The 17,334-nt window shown below is 37.0% G+C and overlaps 1 protein-coding gene across 4 annotated transcripts in view; it reads right to left on the reverse strand.

Annotated features, from left to right (window-relative positions):
- Nucleotides 1-17,334, reverse strand: part of RC3H1 (ring finger and CCCH-type domains 1) — a 62,911-nt gene that overhangs the window by 25,987 nt on the left and 19,590 nt on the right. For all 4 annotated transcript variants that reach the window (XM_011962351.1, XM_011962350.1, XM_011962349.1 and 1 more), the window contains exons 7-12: nucleotides 15,398-15,516; nucleotides 13,398-13,510; nucleotides 8,378-8,659; nucleotides 7,507-7,721; nucleotides 5,261-5,631; nucleotides 4,615-4,782 (exon numbers count right to left, since the gene is read on the reverse strand). In XM_011962351.1, coding sequence (XP_011817741.1) covers nucleotides 4,615-4,782; nucleotides 5,261-5,631; nucleotides 7,507-7,721; nucleotides 8,378-8,659; nucleotides 13,398-13,510; nucleotides 15,398-15,516 — 1,268 coding nt within the window. The remainder of the gene's footprint in view (nucleotides 1-4,614; nucleotides 4,783-5,260; nucleotides 5,632-7,506; nucleotides 7,722-8,377; nucleotides 8,660-13,397; nucleotides 13,511-15,397; nucleotides 15,517-17,334) is intronic.

Below are 17,334 nucleotides of genomic sequence, written 5' to 3' on the forward strand. Positions count from 1 at the left end.
GCCGGGCGAGATGGCGGGCACCTGTAGTCCCAGCTACTCGGGAGGCTGAGGCAGGAGAATGGCGTAAACCCGGGAGGCGGAGCTTGCAGTGAGCCAAAGATCGCGCCACTGCACTCCAGCCTGGGCGACAGAGCTAGACTCCGTCTCCAAAAAATAAATAAATAAATAAATAAATAAATTTTTGTTGCGAAGGAGTCTCGCTCTGTCGCCCAGGCCGGAGTGTAGTGGTGTGATCTCGGCTCACTGCAACCTCTGCCTCCTGGGTTCAAGCAATTCTCCTGCCTCAGTCTCCCAAGTAGCTGGGATTACAGGCGCCCACCATCATGCCTGGTTAATTTTTGTATTCAGGTTGTTTATAATCAGAACTGAGGTTTAAATATATATCTTTGTATCTCAGTAACTAAAATAATACTAGATAATGTTCCTTAATAGCCAGGCATTATTATAATTTGTATTAGGAGTAAAAATAACAATAATAAATATGAATTGTTTACTGAATGCCTGCTACATACCAGATGCCTTATATTTCATCTTCACCATACCACTATGAGGTAGGCTTTCTTATGTTTGATTTATAAATGAAGAAACTTGCACCTCAGGGTTCAGGGATGCTAAGTCATTTTAAAAAGATCACACAGTGAAGGACATAACTGAACCTCAAAGTTTCCTATGTTTGATACCAAAAACTGCTCACTTTTCACAATGTCATATTGTTTTTCCACATTTCTTATAAAACAATATAGCATAACAAAGTTCCAGGGTGTACTCTAATAAAGAATTTTTGAAAAAATATCACACCTGGTGTTTTTTTTCCCTCTAACTTTTTTGAGACAAGGTCTTTGTTACTCAGGCTGGAGTGCAGTAGCACAATCATAGCTCATTGCAGCATGGACCTCCCAGGTTCAAGCAATCCTCCCACCTCAGCCTCCCAAGAAGCTGGGACCGCAGCGCATCCCACTACACCTGGCTAATCTTTATTTTTAAATTTGTAGGAATAGGGTCTATGCTGCTCAGACTGGTCTTGAACTCCTGGGCTCAAGTCATCTTCCCACCTCAGCCTCCCAAAGTGTGGGATTACAGGTGTGAACTACTGCACACCTGGCTGTTTTTACTTTACAAATAAAACTACATTAATAGAAGACGTTGTGACTTTACTAATAACCTACATTTTCGTGGAAAACTCATCCAAAGTGTTTAGATGGGAAAACTAGATATTGTGAACAACTTCTATTTAGTAGACTTCCTTCATACACCCAACAAGATACTATTTACTATGTGTGATATACTTCTCCATTTTCATTTATTATTCATGATTTGTCAGTTAGTAACGTTTAGAATCGTAATTCTATACATAAAGGATGAAAGACAAGTTCCTTACATAGTATCAACTGTAATCCTGAGAAAACTTACTTGATTATTTAAAAAAATATATAAACTATAAGCTAAAGCAGTATGTACAACCAACAAATACGATTACTTTAAAGTTGGATATTTTTGGGCTGGGCGCAGTAGCTCACACCTGTAATCCCAGCACTTTAGGAGGCCAAGGCGGGTAGATCATTTGAGGTCAGTTCGAGACGAGCCTGGCCAACATGGTGAAATTCCATCTCTACTAAAAATACAAAAAAATTAGCTGCGTGTGGTGGCACATGCTTATAATCCCAGCTACTGGGGGAGGCTGAGGCAGGAGAATCGCTTGAACCCAGGAGGCAGAGGTTGCAGTGAACCGAGATTGCACCACTGCACTCCAGCCTGGGCAACAGGGCGAGACTCCGTCTCAAAAAAAAAAAAAAAAAAGTTGGCTTTTTGAAAAGACGAACAAAATTGATAAATCCCTAGCAGGACTGACAAAAAAATTTACCAATATAGAACTAGAAAAATGAACATCACTGTAGACCATATAGACATTAAGATAATAAGACAACACTTACTCACTATAACTAGTAGCACTGTCGTACAGAAATACAAAGAAGTTGACTCCCCAAATTATGGTTATTGCCTTGTGATAACCATAACCAGCTTTTTTAAAAGCAATCTTATTTGACTGTTGTTTTTCTCTGATTTTCACTATCTGTATGTACGTGTCTTTCCTATTCATTAAACCAACTTTTCTGGCTGGTTTCCTCATTACTGAGTTAAATAAATCTTTGATATGTCTTACTTATTTAAAACAATTCTGAAACTAGGATTAGAGAAAAGTTTCATAAATACGATAAAGATTTTCTACCAAAAAGCCTATAACATAATGGTAAATTATTATTAAAAGCTCCATTTACTCAAAGATTAGAAAGGAGTCAAGAATATGTGTTACAATCACTTCTATTCAGCATTATGCTGGAGTCCAAAATAATAAGACAAAGATAAGACAAAAGGATTAAAAAGGGGAAAAAAGATTATTCAGAGGGCATAATTGTGTGCATAGAATATTCAAAAGAATCTACTAACATATTATAATTAATAAAGAAATTTAGCAAGCCTGCTGAATAGAAGGGTCAATACAAAAAATCTATTTCTCTATATTAATAATAGAAAATAAAAATTTCCAAACAATTCTATTTAAAATAGTTTCAAAAAACATTGATTATCTAGGAATAAATTCAATGTAAGATGTGCAAGACACTGAAGTATGAAGTATAAAGAAAATTCAAATAAATGAAGGGGTATATGATGTTCATAGAGACTTGATATTAGAAAGATGTCACTTCTCAGCTGGGCACAGTGGCTTATGTTTGTAATCCCAGCACTTTGGGAGGCCGAGGCGGGCAGATCACCTGAGGTCAAGAGATCGAGACCATCTTGGCCAACATGGTGAAACCCCTGTGCTACTAAAATACAAAAAACTAGCCAGGCGTGGTGGCTCATGCCTGTAGTCCCAGCTACTTGGGAGGCTGAGGCAGAAGAATCACTTGAACCCAGGAGGCGGTGGTTGCAGTGAGCTGAGATGGCACCATTGCACTCCAGCCTGGCGAAAGAGCAAGACTCTGTCTCAAAAAAAAAAAAAGAAAAATGTCACTTCTCATCATATTGATCTAAGGTAACACTGTCTACGCCTGGCGTGGTGTCTCACGCCTGTAATCCCAGCACTTTGGAAAGCTGAGGTGGGAGGATCACCTGAGGTCAGCAGTTCGAGACCAGCAAGGCCAACATGGTGAAGCCCTGTCTCCACTAAAAATACAAAAATTATAGTCGGGCATGGTGGTGCACGCCTGTAATCTCAGTTACACAGGAGGCTGGGGCAGGAGAATAACTTGAACCCAGGAGGTGGAGGTTGCAATGAATTGAGATTGCACCACTGTACTCCGGCCTGGGTGACAGAGTGAGACTCCGACTCAAAAAAAAAAAAAAAAAGGATACAAAAATTAGCTAGGAGTGGTGGTGTGTACCTGCAGTCCCAGCTACTTGGGAGGCTGAGGCATGAGAATTGCTTGAACCTGGGAGGCAGAGGCAGCAGTGAATGAAAATTGCGCCACTGCACTCCAGCCTGGGCGACAGAGTGAGACTCTGTTTCAAAAAAACAAATAAATACAAATAAAGCAACACTAATAGAAATATAATGTGATCCACGCATACAATTAAAACATTTTTAGGCCGGGCGCGGTGGCTCAAGCCTGTAATCCCAGCACTTTGGGAGGCTGAGACGGGCGGATCACGAGGTCAGGAGATCGAGACCATCCTGGCTAACACGGTGAAACCCCGTCTCTACTAAAAAAAATACAAAAAACTAGCCGGGCGAGGTGGCGGGCGCCTGTAGTCCCAGCTACTCGGGAGGCTGAGGCAGGAGAATGGCGTGAACCCAGGAGGCGGAGCTTGCAGTGAGCTGTGAGATTCGGCCACTGCACTCCAGCCTGGGCCACAGAGCGAGACTCCGTCTCAAAAAAAAAAAAAAAATTTTTAGTGGCCACATTAAAAGCAAAAACAGGTGAAATTAATTTTAATAATTTTATTTAATCCAATATATCAAAAATATTAATGAATTTACATTTTTGGTATGAAATTCTTGAATTCAGTGTGTATTTTATCACTATAGTACATCTGAACTTAAACTGGCCACATATTACATGTTCAACAGCCACATGTGGCTAGTGGCTACCATATTGGACAGCACAGATTTAGAGATCCGATGTAATCCTAATCAAAACTGGAGCAGATGTTTTTGTGGAAATCAACATACTGATTCTTGAAAAATAACAATACTAGAAAATAGAACCACCACATATTGAGACTTATTATAGAACTACACGAAGAGAATGTGGCATTGGTTCAAGGATAGAAATAGATTGATGGAAAAGAAAAGGGTCAGAAAACATGTATGTGGGTCATCTGATTATGATAAAGCAGGGCACCAGGGAAAGCATGCTGATTTCATTAAATTGTGCTGAGTCAATGCCTTACAGGAAAAAAAAAAAAAAAAACACGGATCTTGACTCCTAATACATTACATTACATACATACAAAAATCAGTTCTAGATGGATTGCAGAGCTAAATGATAATAAACCTTTTAGAAGAAAACAGAAAAAAAAAATCTTCATATGCATTGGGAATAGGCAAAGATGACCTAAACTGGACACACACACAAAAACACTGATAAATGAGGCTAAAAATGATTTGCTTACTTCTTCTGGATGAAAGGTAGGAGGCAAGGTTGGTGAAGGTGCAAAAGGAGGTGGAGAGATAACCTTTCTTTCCTCTAGCTGGGCCATTATTTCCTTTCGTCGGCGATGTAGTTCATCTAGACTAGGATGAGGCTGGGGAGGAGGAGGAAGCCGGCTATAAGGAGGTTCCTAAAAATAGAAAGATTAGTTAAAATTGAAAGAGAATTTCAGGACAGATTAATTCATTTAATATACTCAGCGTATATTTTAAGTTATGAAGCAGCTTGTATACCCTTCTTAACATTTGAAAACACCAACACTTAATAGAACAAAGTAAAACAAAATCCCCCAAACTCTCAAGATCTTCCAAATAGCTAAATTTAGGGTTTTTTTATTTGGTCATAATTTCCAAGTAGATCTAGAATTGTTAATTAAACCATCTAACATTCAGAAACTAAGAATGGTTAATTGGGGGGGAGGAGGCAGAATTTTTTTCTCATTAATAGTTAAAAAAAAAAACCTACCCAAATTATGAAAAGATTAAAAAAAAAAAGAAGCTCTCTTATAAAAAAGAAGTCATCAGTGTTATTGTCATTGTACAAAAAATAAGGAATCACTGCAAGCAATAGTCAAATTAAGTCTATGTAATAAAAAAAATACAGCATACTCTGAGGTACGAAGGTCTGATCTGAGTTGGATGAGGAGCCACTGGATAGTAACTCTCGATCTGTTGGTATCTTTCTCTGGATTCTGGTACATACGATGGTACTGCTGCAGGTGGAATCTCAATGGGTATAGGGCTTTCTCGGAATATCTCTTCTCTTGTGTAAGACTGAGCAGGGTACACTCGACGGCTATCATAGTGAGATGGGTATATAGGTGGGTACTGCTGTGGCTGTGTGCCATACTGAGAGTTTACAACACGATCTTGGAGGTAGGGTGGATAATGATCCAAGTAGGGAGGAGCAGGTTCAGGAGCGGATGGTGGAGGTCGGACAAAGCGGGACACACATTGTGGTGGTGGAGTATAATACATACCTGTACAATACAAAAGAGGAACCAAAGGCAATAATGAGCAAATTTAGTTTTCTATATAAGATTTTACCTTTTAAAATACTGAAACACTAAAGTAATCTACTTATTTCTTTAGAAGTTTTCCATCTGCTTATATAATCAGGTTTGCTTTTTAAAAAATAACAAGCAAAAATTATCTGTAAAAGTCATTGAAAAAACTACCCTACTTATAACCTATAATACTAGATTGGCTCTCATTGTTTGACCCTCTTTCTTGGTGTGTCTTAATGAAATGAAGACATTGCAAAACAAAAAACCACATTTCCCATATATCCTTGAAGTCAGGCTACACAAATTAATCACTTGTATGAGTTTTGAATTTGAAACTGAAATAACTAGGGGGAGACATGGAACACAAAAGGCCAATTTTGCTGGTGCAGATTACTAGCTACTGCTTGGCTCTGCAGTTCTTGAGACACCAGTTGTGGCAATAGTTTCTCAATTTTCAGACTTTTGCCTCAAATGATGGGATCTTGGAATTAAGTAGTTAGGACAGAAGTTTTTACTTCTACTGCTTCCTCATTGCAACAAGTTCTCTTGGCAGCTAGCTCTGGAGCACTGCTTGCTTCTTTAGTACCTCCACCAATATGGCAGGCACCTAACTCCTGCAGTAAATCTCTTTCTGCTTAATATAGCTAAAATAATTTATCTAAAATTGAAACCAGGCTACAAAAATAGTTGCATTTTTCCTATAATGGATGGTCAAAAGGAAGATACAAATCACATTTTATCATATTTTGCATGAATTAGTAATGCCATATCAATTAAAAAACATTCTCATGAATGTAGAGAAGACAACATGATTCAAAATTAAATGACAGACTCGGAAAAAGAAGAGAGCACTTTTAATCTATTCCCGTTTTAAAAATTATAGTACTATACTGCTTCTGACAGAGAGATCCAACACTTAAAATCATTCAGTGTTTATTTTACATATAAATTGTATATGTAAAACATTAGTTTATTTTCTTTCCTTCATTCTCCATACCTGGTATTATCATTAAAGCTGGCTAATTTTCAAATTTGTCTATTTTTGAAATCCCTTCTCCTTTCCCACCACACTAATTCCTCAATACTCACACCAGGATTAACAGCCTCCTAACTCAACTCTCATCTTTCCAATCCATTCATACTTTTTTTTTTTTCCTATTCCAAATACCTCCATTTGGGGCATTTCTTCCATTAAGTCTTTTTGATTCCTCAAGTTCTTCTCAACGATCTCCCTTGAGTCCTTCAGTTAATTTCTATCAAACTCATATTAACCACCACAGCAGATCACTTAATTTTTAATACATACATAAACACCACACACACGCATCTACTACTCATGCATATAAATAGTTTTCTATTCTTTACCATTATTTATTCTATTCTGTAAACTCTCTAAAGGTAGATATGCTGCATTTTTTCATATATATTACAGGGCCCAGAATAATAATAATTGAAAGGAAGAAAAATGTACTGTGGGTGTTTAATTTACACACACTACAATATTAATTCTTTTTTCATGCTTGAAGAAAATTTTGGTCAGGAGACTATATACTGCCTTACTCAGCAAATTTCCAATGCCTACTTGTGTGACTTATTTCCATAAATATCATATATGAACACATGTATTATACAACTGCTTTTAGTAGATAAGGCGGTTTGATTTTTATTACTTTGTTTCATTTATTTCATAGATTTAGTTGATCATAAAATCCAATTTTTCCAAAGTCTTAAAAAGTGCATTTATACATTTACTTATCTTAAAGAGGCTACTGTGTAAATGATCACTCTGACCTGAGCAGTTCTGGTAACTCCTAAGAAAAGTAAGCAATATAAATGAAAAATCGTTACCCTGCTGATAAGGTGCTGGTTCAAATGGTGGAGCCGCTCCTCGCGGATCCTGATAATAAACATCTGTCTGTTGTGCTGGATATAACTGAGAACCTCGAGGTACCATCTGAAGTGGTTTGGTGACAGGCATTGGAGGCAGATCTGTTGGCCCCCTTGGAGGTATAGGATGTGGATTCACAGGTAAGGCAGAAATACTCTTAGGAACAGATTCTAGCCTAAGGGAATAATATTATGGAATTTGTTTAAGGTCTTTAAAATACTCATGTGTATAAATTGTTACAAGTAAAAAAGACTGCTACAATTTGGGAAACTCACTTATTCTAATAGTCATCCCTTCTACAAAATTTGCAATTTTTTATCTTATTTCCCCATGTTAATTGTTTCTTTTTTTTTTTTTTTTTTTTGAGACAGAGTATTGCTCTGTCACCCAGGCTGGAGGGCAGTGGTATGATCTTGGCTCACTGCAACCTCTGCCTCCTGAGTTCAAGTGATTCTGATGCCTCAGCCTCCCAAGTAGCTGGGATTACAGGCATGCGCTACCATGCCTGGCTAAGTTTTGTATTTTTAGCAGAAATGGGTTTCACCATGTTGGCCAGGCTGGTTTCGAACTCCTGGACTCAAGTGATCTGTCCACCTCAGCCTCCCAAAGTGCTGGGATTATAGGCATGAGCCACCATGCCTGGCTATGCTAATAGTTTCTTAAAAAACACTAGCATGGGGAATAAAAAAACAACAAAATAAAGGCCAAAAAAAAAAAAAAATCAGAGTTTCTTTTTTTTTTTTTTTTTAATCCCAAACATTAATTGTTCTTTCTTCCTTCGACTTTATGAAGAAGAAATTTTGAAAAAAAGAGTTAGGAAAAATGACGTACAGGTCAGGAGGGGATCCAGGAGCACTACTGCTCAGATGATCTATTTTTCCTGGTTTCAGACTAGAATCATAGCTGGGGTCTGTCCCTCGTGGAATAAGCTGTGTTACTGTATTCCCTGTTGATACAATTCCATTTGGCAGAGCAGGAGGTTTTCTGCTAGGGAGATCCACTGCACCTTCATCTGGAAGGATAGCTGCTGAAGGCAGGCCCACCTCATTAAGCTGACCCAAAGAGGCACTCAAGGGTCTTCTTGGAACCAGGCGCTTGTTCATTTTACGAAATCTATATAAAAAGCATAGGCACATATCAAAAAGCAAATATAAAATCAAAACCAAGAACTAAAATGTACTTAACATTATTTTCTAGAAATATTCTCTCTTGAAACATTTAACTCTATCAGTGTGTATATTTTCCATAAAATCCCAAGCAGCAAAGACATATAGATTAAGTATAAAATTCCTCATAAAAATGTGTAACATAGACCGGGTGCTGTGGCTCACGCCTGTAATCCCAGCACTTTGGGAGGCTGAGGCGGGTGGATCACGATGTCAAAAGATAGAGACCAGCCTGGCCAACATGGTGAAGCCCCGTCTCTCTTAAAAATACAAAAATTAGCTGGGTGTGGTGGCGTGTGCCTGTGGTCCCAACCACTCGGGAGGCTAAGGCAGGAGAATCGCTTGAACCTGGGAGGCAGAGGTTGCAGTGAGCCGAGATCATACCACTGAACTCCAGCCTGGCGAAAGAGTGAGATTCCATCTCAAAAAAAAAAAAAAGAGTTACATTTGTCATATTATAAAATATGCTATTAATATTTTTGCTATACTTCTGTGGACATTTGTATTTCTAAAACTTATTGGAGAAGCTAGTAGAAGATAGTTTCTGAAATATTTTACTTCAGCTGTCCCTCAAATGCCTTGGGATACAATGAGCCAATGTTAAAAACTAGGAATAAAGAAAAACAAAGCCAGTATGCACTGTGAAACATTTATCATTTACTCTGTTAAAAAATTTAAGCAGCCAGGCACTGTGGCTCACACCAGTAATCCCAGCACTCTGAGAGGCTGAAGCGGGCAAATCACTTGAGCTCAGGAGTTTGAGACCAGCCTGAGCAACATAGTGAAACCCTGTCTTTACCAAAAATATAAAAACTTAACCGGGTATGGTGGTGCATGCCTGTGGTCCCAGTTACTCAGGAGGCTGAGGCAGGAGGATCACTTGAGCCTATGAGGCAGAGGTTGCAGTGAACCAAGACTGCACCACTGTACTCCAGTCTGGGCAACACAGTGAGACCCTGTTTCAAAAAAAAAAAATTTAAGCAATTAAGGATAGTGACTTTTATTAGAACTGCTGCAGAGATGCTGATGTTATGCCTGCCAATACAAAATTAAAGTTATTTTAAAAGTAGGTTAACGGAACCAAAACAAAATAATTGCCTAAGTTTAAACAGATGCTGTGGTACAGCAAGCTCATTGATTCTGAAATCTAACCAAAGGAAAAAATATAAGCCATCAGACTCCAGGATCCTTGCTCCTCAACAATGAAAGCAAGCCCATTTACAACTGCTAATGCATTTTCATTTTCAAAAATAAAACCTCAGCTGGGCACAGTGGCTCACACCTATAATCCCAGCACTTTGGGAGGCTGAGGTGGGTGGATCACTTGAGCTCAGGAGTTCAGGAACAGCCTGGGAAACATGGGAAAACTCTGTCTCTACCAAAAATACAAAAATTAGCTGGGCATGGTGGCATGCACCTGTGGTCCCAGTTTCTTGGGAGGCTGAGGTGAGAGGATCACTGAAGCCTGGAAGTCGGGGCTGCAGTGGGCCATGATCACATCACTGCACTCCAGCCTGGAAGACAGTGAGACCCTGTCTCAAAAAAAAAAAAATAAAATAAACAAACAATAAAAAAGGTAACAGATAATTATGAACATGTACTTACACCTTGTGTGAATAACCAAATAAGCAAAGGCAGAATGAGGTCAAAGAGCATGCAAATTAGAAACTTTTATATCATACTGCTCTCTAAAACTATTTTAACTCCTACTGATCATGAAGGAAAATGTCTTTCAAAACCTCAAATACTGGGTAGTACTGGTCTTTGTTAACTTGGTAGTCTAAAAATATTAAGTTGCTTTAATTTGCATTTCTTTAACAACTAGTGAGATTGAACATAGTTTCACAGGATAATTGGTCATTAGTATTTCTTCTGTAAACTATGTTTATGATCCATAAATCTATTGGTTCCTCTCCTCCTTACAGATCTGTAAGAGCTCATTTTATGTTAGCATATCAGCCCTCTGTATGTCATTTCCTCACCAAGCTCTTTATAAAAAACTGTATTTGTACCGTATCTTAGTTTTATAATTTTTATGTAATCAAATTTATCAATCTTTCCCTTTATGGATGCTGGGTTGCAGTTATTAAAAAAAATTTTCCTTCTTTCCTTAACAACTAAAAATAAACAAACAAAAACCCTCTTACTACTCTGTGGTTTCTTTCTTCCTAAATATTTAAATCTCTTACACATCTAGAGTTCATTCTAGTATAAAGATTGTGGTAAGAATTCAGCTCTATTTTTCAAATAGGTGACAGTTATTTTCCATCATTCTTTTGGTCACTGATGTGAAATGCCACCTTTAGCACATATGCTAAGCTCCTACATGCATCTCAGACTCCTCCTAGATTCTCTATTGCATTTCATTAATCTATCTATTCCTATGCAAAAGACTACAGTCTTTTATTCACTGTAGTCCATAATATAGGTTAATAGTTATTAGTCTAGTTCCTGTCAAAAACTTCTTTTTCAGAATTTTCCTGGTTATTTGTACATATTTATTCTTTACAAGTGAATTTTTGATAGGATCTTAACATCATCATGGTGAGATTTAAATTCGGATTTCTTGGAATTTATTGTCTATGGGAAAATAAAACTTTTATAGTGTCAAACCTTATCCAAGAACACAGTATATTTACTCAGTATTCCTCTTATGTTCCTAGGTAATTTATTGGTTCAATTTATATACACCCTGATTATTCTTTACAAATCTATTATTTGGTATTTATCTTTTTTTGTTATTGCTAAAGTAGAAGAGATCTTGAATTTTAACTTTTTTTCCCAATAATTTTATGGCTATTTTATTCTTTCTTACATACATTAGCTACTACTTTCACAATGATAAATAATACTAGTAGAAAATTTTACTACTAATTACTAGCAGAAAATTTTGCCTTATCCTTGACTTTAATGAGAGTGAATTGAATAATTTACTAATTAAGCATCATACTATTATGTTGGCTTCTGATTTACAACATGATTTATTACCATGCTGAGAAAGTATGATATTTCTGTTGTATTAAGGAATTTTTATTTTTTATTTTTTTGGAGACAGAGTCTCACACTCTCATTCAGGCTGGAGTGCAATGGCGCAATCTCGGTTCACTGCAACCTCCGCCTCCTGGGTTCAAGAGATTCTCCTGCCTCAGCTTCCCGAGTACCTGGGTCTACAGGCGCATGCCACCACACCCAGCTAATTTTTGTATTTTTAGTAGAGATGGGGTTTCTCAGTGTTGGCCAGAATGGTCTCAATCTCTTGACCCTGTGATCCACCCGCCTCGGCCTCCCAAAGTGCTGGGGTTACAGGCATGAGCCACTGGTGCCTGGCTGGAATTTTGATTTTTAATTGACATTCAATTTTATTCAAAAGCCTTTGGCATATTTTGCATATGGATCATGTTATTTTCTAAGTTGTGATAATTATGTTGTACTAATTTTGCAGAGTCATGGCATCTATTTTCTTTTCTTTAAAAAAAATTATATTATTTATATTAAAAAAAAAAACACCTACAGCACCCAATATTCCCAGGCAGTCTTCTGTCCAAGTACTAACTGGGCCTGACCATGCTTAGCTTCCGAGATCAGATGAGCTCAGGTGGACTCAGGGTATTATGCCCATAGACATGGCATCTATTGTAACGTATTATTTAATTATATTTAAATTTTTGAGATTTTTAATATTAATACATGCGATAGACTTACAGTTTTCTTTAATTGTGTTATCTTTGTCAAATTTAATAAAAGCGTTACACTGGATTTAAAAACAAATTAAGAGGCAATGGGTGTGGTGGCTCCTGCCTGTAATCCTAGCACTTTGGGAGGCCAAGGCAGGAGAATCCCTTAAGACCAGGAGTTTGAGACCAGCCTGGGCAACATAAGGAGACACTGTCTCTATTTTTAAAAAAGAAAATAAAATAAAAATAAAAAAAATTAAGAGGCTTCTCCTTCCTTTCTTCAATGAGCTGAAAAATTTAACATCCCTGAAATTATCTTGTCCTTGAAGTTTAAAAGAACTTGTTAAACTGAGCCAAGGGCTAATTTTTCCATTGGAAATACAATACGCAATTAGTGAAGTTAAAATTGATTAAAATTATTAGAATTTTAATTTTTTTTGTCGTGAAAATGACCCACTTTTAGATTTAGCTAATCATAAAATAGTTTCCTATCTATAGGCATGATGCAATAAAAGCTGAAGAAACTGGTTTTCATTTTTAAAAATTATGTACAGGTTGAATATCTCTTATCTGAAATGCTTGGGACCAGAAGTGTTTCAAACACTGGATTTGTCTCGGATTTTGGAATATTTACATATACATAAGGAGATGTCTTGGGGATAAGACCCAAATATATAACACAAAATTCATTTATGTTTCATATACATCTTTTACACATAGTCTGAAAGTAATTTTATACATTATTTTAAATAATTTTGTGTATGAAGTTTTGACTGCCATCTGTCACAAGGTCAGGTGTGGAATTTTCAACTTGTGGTGTCAAGTTGGCTTTCACACATTTTTGGATATTGAAGCATTTCAGATTTTCAGAATAGGAATGTTCAAGCTATGTTGCATTCTAAAAATGTCCTATTTATTTAAGATAAAGCAATTACTCTTTCTGTATTTCTGTATGTCAGCAAATTATTCCACTTATACCTTATTCTAAAGTATCCTGACTTCCACACTTACTTTTCCAGTTCCTCCTGTGAGTGTGCAAACGTACAGCTGGCCCCACGAGGGCATCCTCCTCTCTGCTTCATATCTCGACACATGTATGTTTTGTATTTGCTATGCTGTGGAGGCTGAAACCAAAATAAAAATATTAGATGTGTAACAACCCTCCACAAAAAAATATAAATTTTTTTGTGTTGTCATTTTAGGATTTTGATAATCTAGATAAGTAATTCACATATTTATTTAGATTACCAAGAGCAAAAGTGCTGGAAAGTCATTCTATCTGAAGTTTCAAAGTCCAAATATAAACAAAGCAAAAAGAAGGTAGTTCTAATTTTTCTGATATGTTGATATTAATTCTCAAACAAGTAGCATCATATAAATTCTTGAATAAATTTCATGGGCATTCTTATTCTTACACTTGCTTTATACGGAAAAAGAAAAATCTCATGGGGCACTATGATCTCATTTCCACCTTTTTTTTTGAGATGGAGTCTTACTCTGTTGCCCAGGCTGGAGTGCAGTGGCGCAATCTTGGCTCATTGCAACTTCCACCTTGCCAGCTAAAGCAATTCTCCTGCTTCAGTCTCCCGAGTAGCTGGGATTACAGGCGTCCACCACCGCACCTGGCTAATTTTTGTATTTTCAGTAGAGACAGGGTTTCACCATGTTGGCCAGGCTGGTCTCGAACTCCTGACCTCAGGTGATCCACCTGCCTCGGCCTCCCAAAGTGCTTGGGATTACAGGCGTGAGCTACTGTGCCCAGCCCATTTCCACATTTTACAATGAAAAAACAAATCACTCTAGTTTAAGACTTTCAAATATATAAATTATCTTCTAATATTTGTTTTGTACAATGTTCAATACAGCTATATGTATGCTTCCTTACAACACACCACAAAAACTACAAAAGGCCCTATAATCAAAGAATATTCTGTAACTAATTCTTCTTGACATGCAGAATAATATACCAAGGACTTAAAATATCTTCAGAAGTACAAATGACACATATTATCTACAACTCAAGGATAAGGCAGGAGGATGGATTTGAAAGTTAATGAAATATGAGACACAACACTGAACTGGACAAAATTTAGTGTATTTTATCACCATATGGCAGACTTTAAAGGTTAGTCTCATTACATTTGTTATTTTCTTCAAGATGTCTAATGAAACAGAGAGTTAAAAATTGTAGGTTCTCCTTTCTTTTATGCCTATTCATAAATAAAAGCTTTGACCTGTGTTAGATAGGTTAGGAAAATCATATCCAGATTATTTTACCTAGCTGGATACTTTTTATATTTCTTGCCTCTTAAGCAAAAAGGAATACTGAATAATCTATTGATATTTACCTGAACTCGGTAAATTAAGAGTTTTAAGTTCACAGGCTTACTACTGCAAAATAAAAGATCTAATGAACCTAATATAAATCCTCAGAGCAAAATAAAATTACTGGGAATAAAATTTAAAAATCTAGCTATAAGAAGTTATTATACTCTACCATCGTATTTCATCTAAAAACTGTGAGGGAAAATTGACCCACTGGCATAACAGACATTATGAATGAAAAAAATTTTTAATTTTAATAAGAAAATCTATAGAAATTTGAATAGTATTGAAAAGATACAGTATTAGCACTAAAAAGTGATACTTATTGTCAAACCAAAATGTAATACAAACTAAACAGAATAATAATCTTATATAAATGGAATAAACTTCAGCACTGAATCTATTTTCTCCATCAAATGCTGCCATATCCAAGGTGAAGACTGACCCCAGTATGATATCAGATAAATAAGGATTATTTAATGTCAATATTGTCAGATAAAATTACCAGCCTAATGCAGTAAACTGTTAACCATGCCAAGGTAATTTATAGTTTCTATAGTCAGAGTCTCAAAATATTCATGTCATCTTTTTGGCTTTGCATCTGTAGGTATACCCACAGTGGTTTACCTATAGTTTTAAGGCATATCCACAGTGCATTAACTCCAAGTTTTAAACAGCTTCCTTACCTGCTGCTGATCTGCTCCTTTTTTGCTGTGGTTCTGGATATAATCAACCAGCCCATGTACCACTGTACGCACAGCAACCAGCCCATTTTCCAGCTGTTCCCAAGTTGGAGGAGGAGCATCTATACAACCAATAATAATGTTTTAAACTCTAATGTTACTCAATATTTTCCCTAATATCAAATTAATAAAAGAGTTAGTTGACAACATTTCAGTGAAATCAAGTTTCACACCTTAACTTTTTAGATAATAGCTCATTCACCTAGCCATCATTTTAAAGGAATGGACATATTCTTTCAAAGCTGGGGTTGCAAACTGAAATAACCACAGGAACAAGAAAGGTAACAAGAAAGAGGTAAATAGGCCACACAATAGTGGTAACTGTCATTAGACTCTTAGGGTTGAGGAGACAACAGCGAGTGACAGGGACTGCTGAACTGGAGAGCGTGTCCCTCATCTAAGAGTATGGTTGTAACTCAGCTTTAGATGATTGTTGTTATGCGACAATGCAAGGCTGGCACTGCCAAATACATTCACTGTTTCCCAGGGAAACCTGAAATTTAAGATTTTTAAGTAAAAATTTTTCAGTTTTAAAATGTTGGCATCTAAGAAATTTAGACCATTGCTCAGACCAACACTGTGTGGACTAAACAAAACTGAGGAGTGCCTGTAGTTAGTCAATTTGCATGTTTATTTTGAACTTTTATATAAATCAAGTTTTGGTAAACAAAAAGCTTAAAAAGTTTAATAAACCGGGCACAGTGGCTCAGGCCTGTAATCTCAGCACTTTAGGAGGCCGAGGTGGGAGGATCACAAGATCAAGAGATCAAGACCATCCTGTCCGACATGAAAAAAACCCCGTCTCTACTAAAAATACAAAAATTACCCAGGCGTGGTGGCATGCGCCTATAGTCCCAGTTACTTGGGAGGCTGAGGCAGGAGAATTGCTTGAACCTGGGAGGTGGAGGTTGCAGTGAGCCGAGATGACGCCACTGCACTCTATCCTGGTGACAGAGCGAAACTCCGTCTCAAAAAAAAAAAAAAAAATTTTTAATAGAAGAGCTATTATATAAAGTAACTCTGCTACACGTCTTCTTCATTTAGTAGGTATTTGCCCTGTGCCAGCACTTTGATTTATAAAAGAAAAATTAACTATAAGGTTAAATATAAAATATTCTTTAAAAGAAATACATAAAATGAAACAAGAAGAGAGATGTAGAGATAACTTCCTGCTCAGACATCCTGAAAGAATTCTAGGGGATGGCATTTGAACTGGGCTTTGAAGGACACATGGAATCTGAAAAGGAAAAAAGGTAAAGAGAACAAGTATTCAAAAAAGTAGTTTTTGGAACACTTGCTAAATCTGAGTTATTGTTCTAGTTGTTGGGTAAGCAATAGTGATTAAAACAAAAATCCCCATTATATTCAAGGAGAAGAGCCAGATAATAATCAAGACAAATAAGCAAAATATACAGTAGTATTTAGATAATGTTGAATTGAAAAAATAGAACTAAGAAAAGTGGGGCCAATGTGTAAAATTTTAGACAGAGGCAATCCGCTCATCTTGGCCTTCCAAAGTGCTACGATTACAGGCGTGAGCCACTGCACTCTACTAAAAATACAAAAAAAATTAGCTGGGCATGGTGGCACATGCCTGTAGTTCCAGCTACTCGGGAAGCTGGGGCAGGAGAATCACTTCAACTTGGGAGGTGGAAGTTGCAGTGAGCTGAGATCGCACCACTGCACTCCAGCCTGGTCAACAGAGGGAGACTCTGTCTCAAAAGAAAAAAAAAAATTTAGACAGAGGCCAGAAAAGTCCTCCTTGAGAAGGTTACATTTGATTAAAGACCTGAAAGAAGGGCTTAAGTGTGCCTACTGGAGATATTAGGGTAAAAACATCCAAGTTAGAGGGAAGAATAAGTGCAAAGTCCTTAATGTGA

This window comes from Colobus angolensis, unplaced genomic scaffold (genome assembly GCF_000951035.1).
Source record: "Colobus angolensis palliatus isolate OR3802 unplaced genomic scaffold, Cang.pa_1.0 Scaffold59, whole genome shotgun sequence".
Taxonomy (NCBI): domain Eukaryota; kingdom Metazoa; phylum Chordata; class Mammalia; order Primates; family Cercopithecidae; genus Colobus; species Colobus angolensis.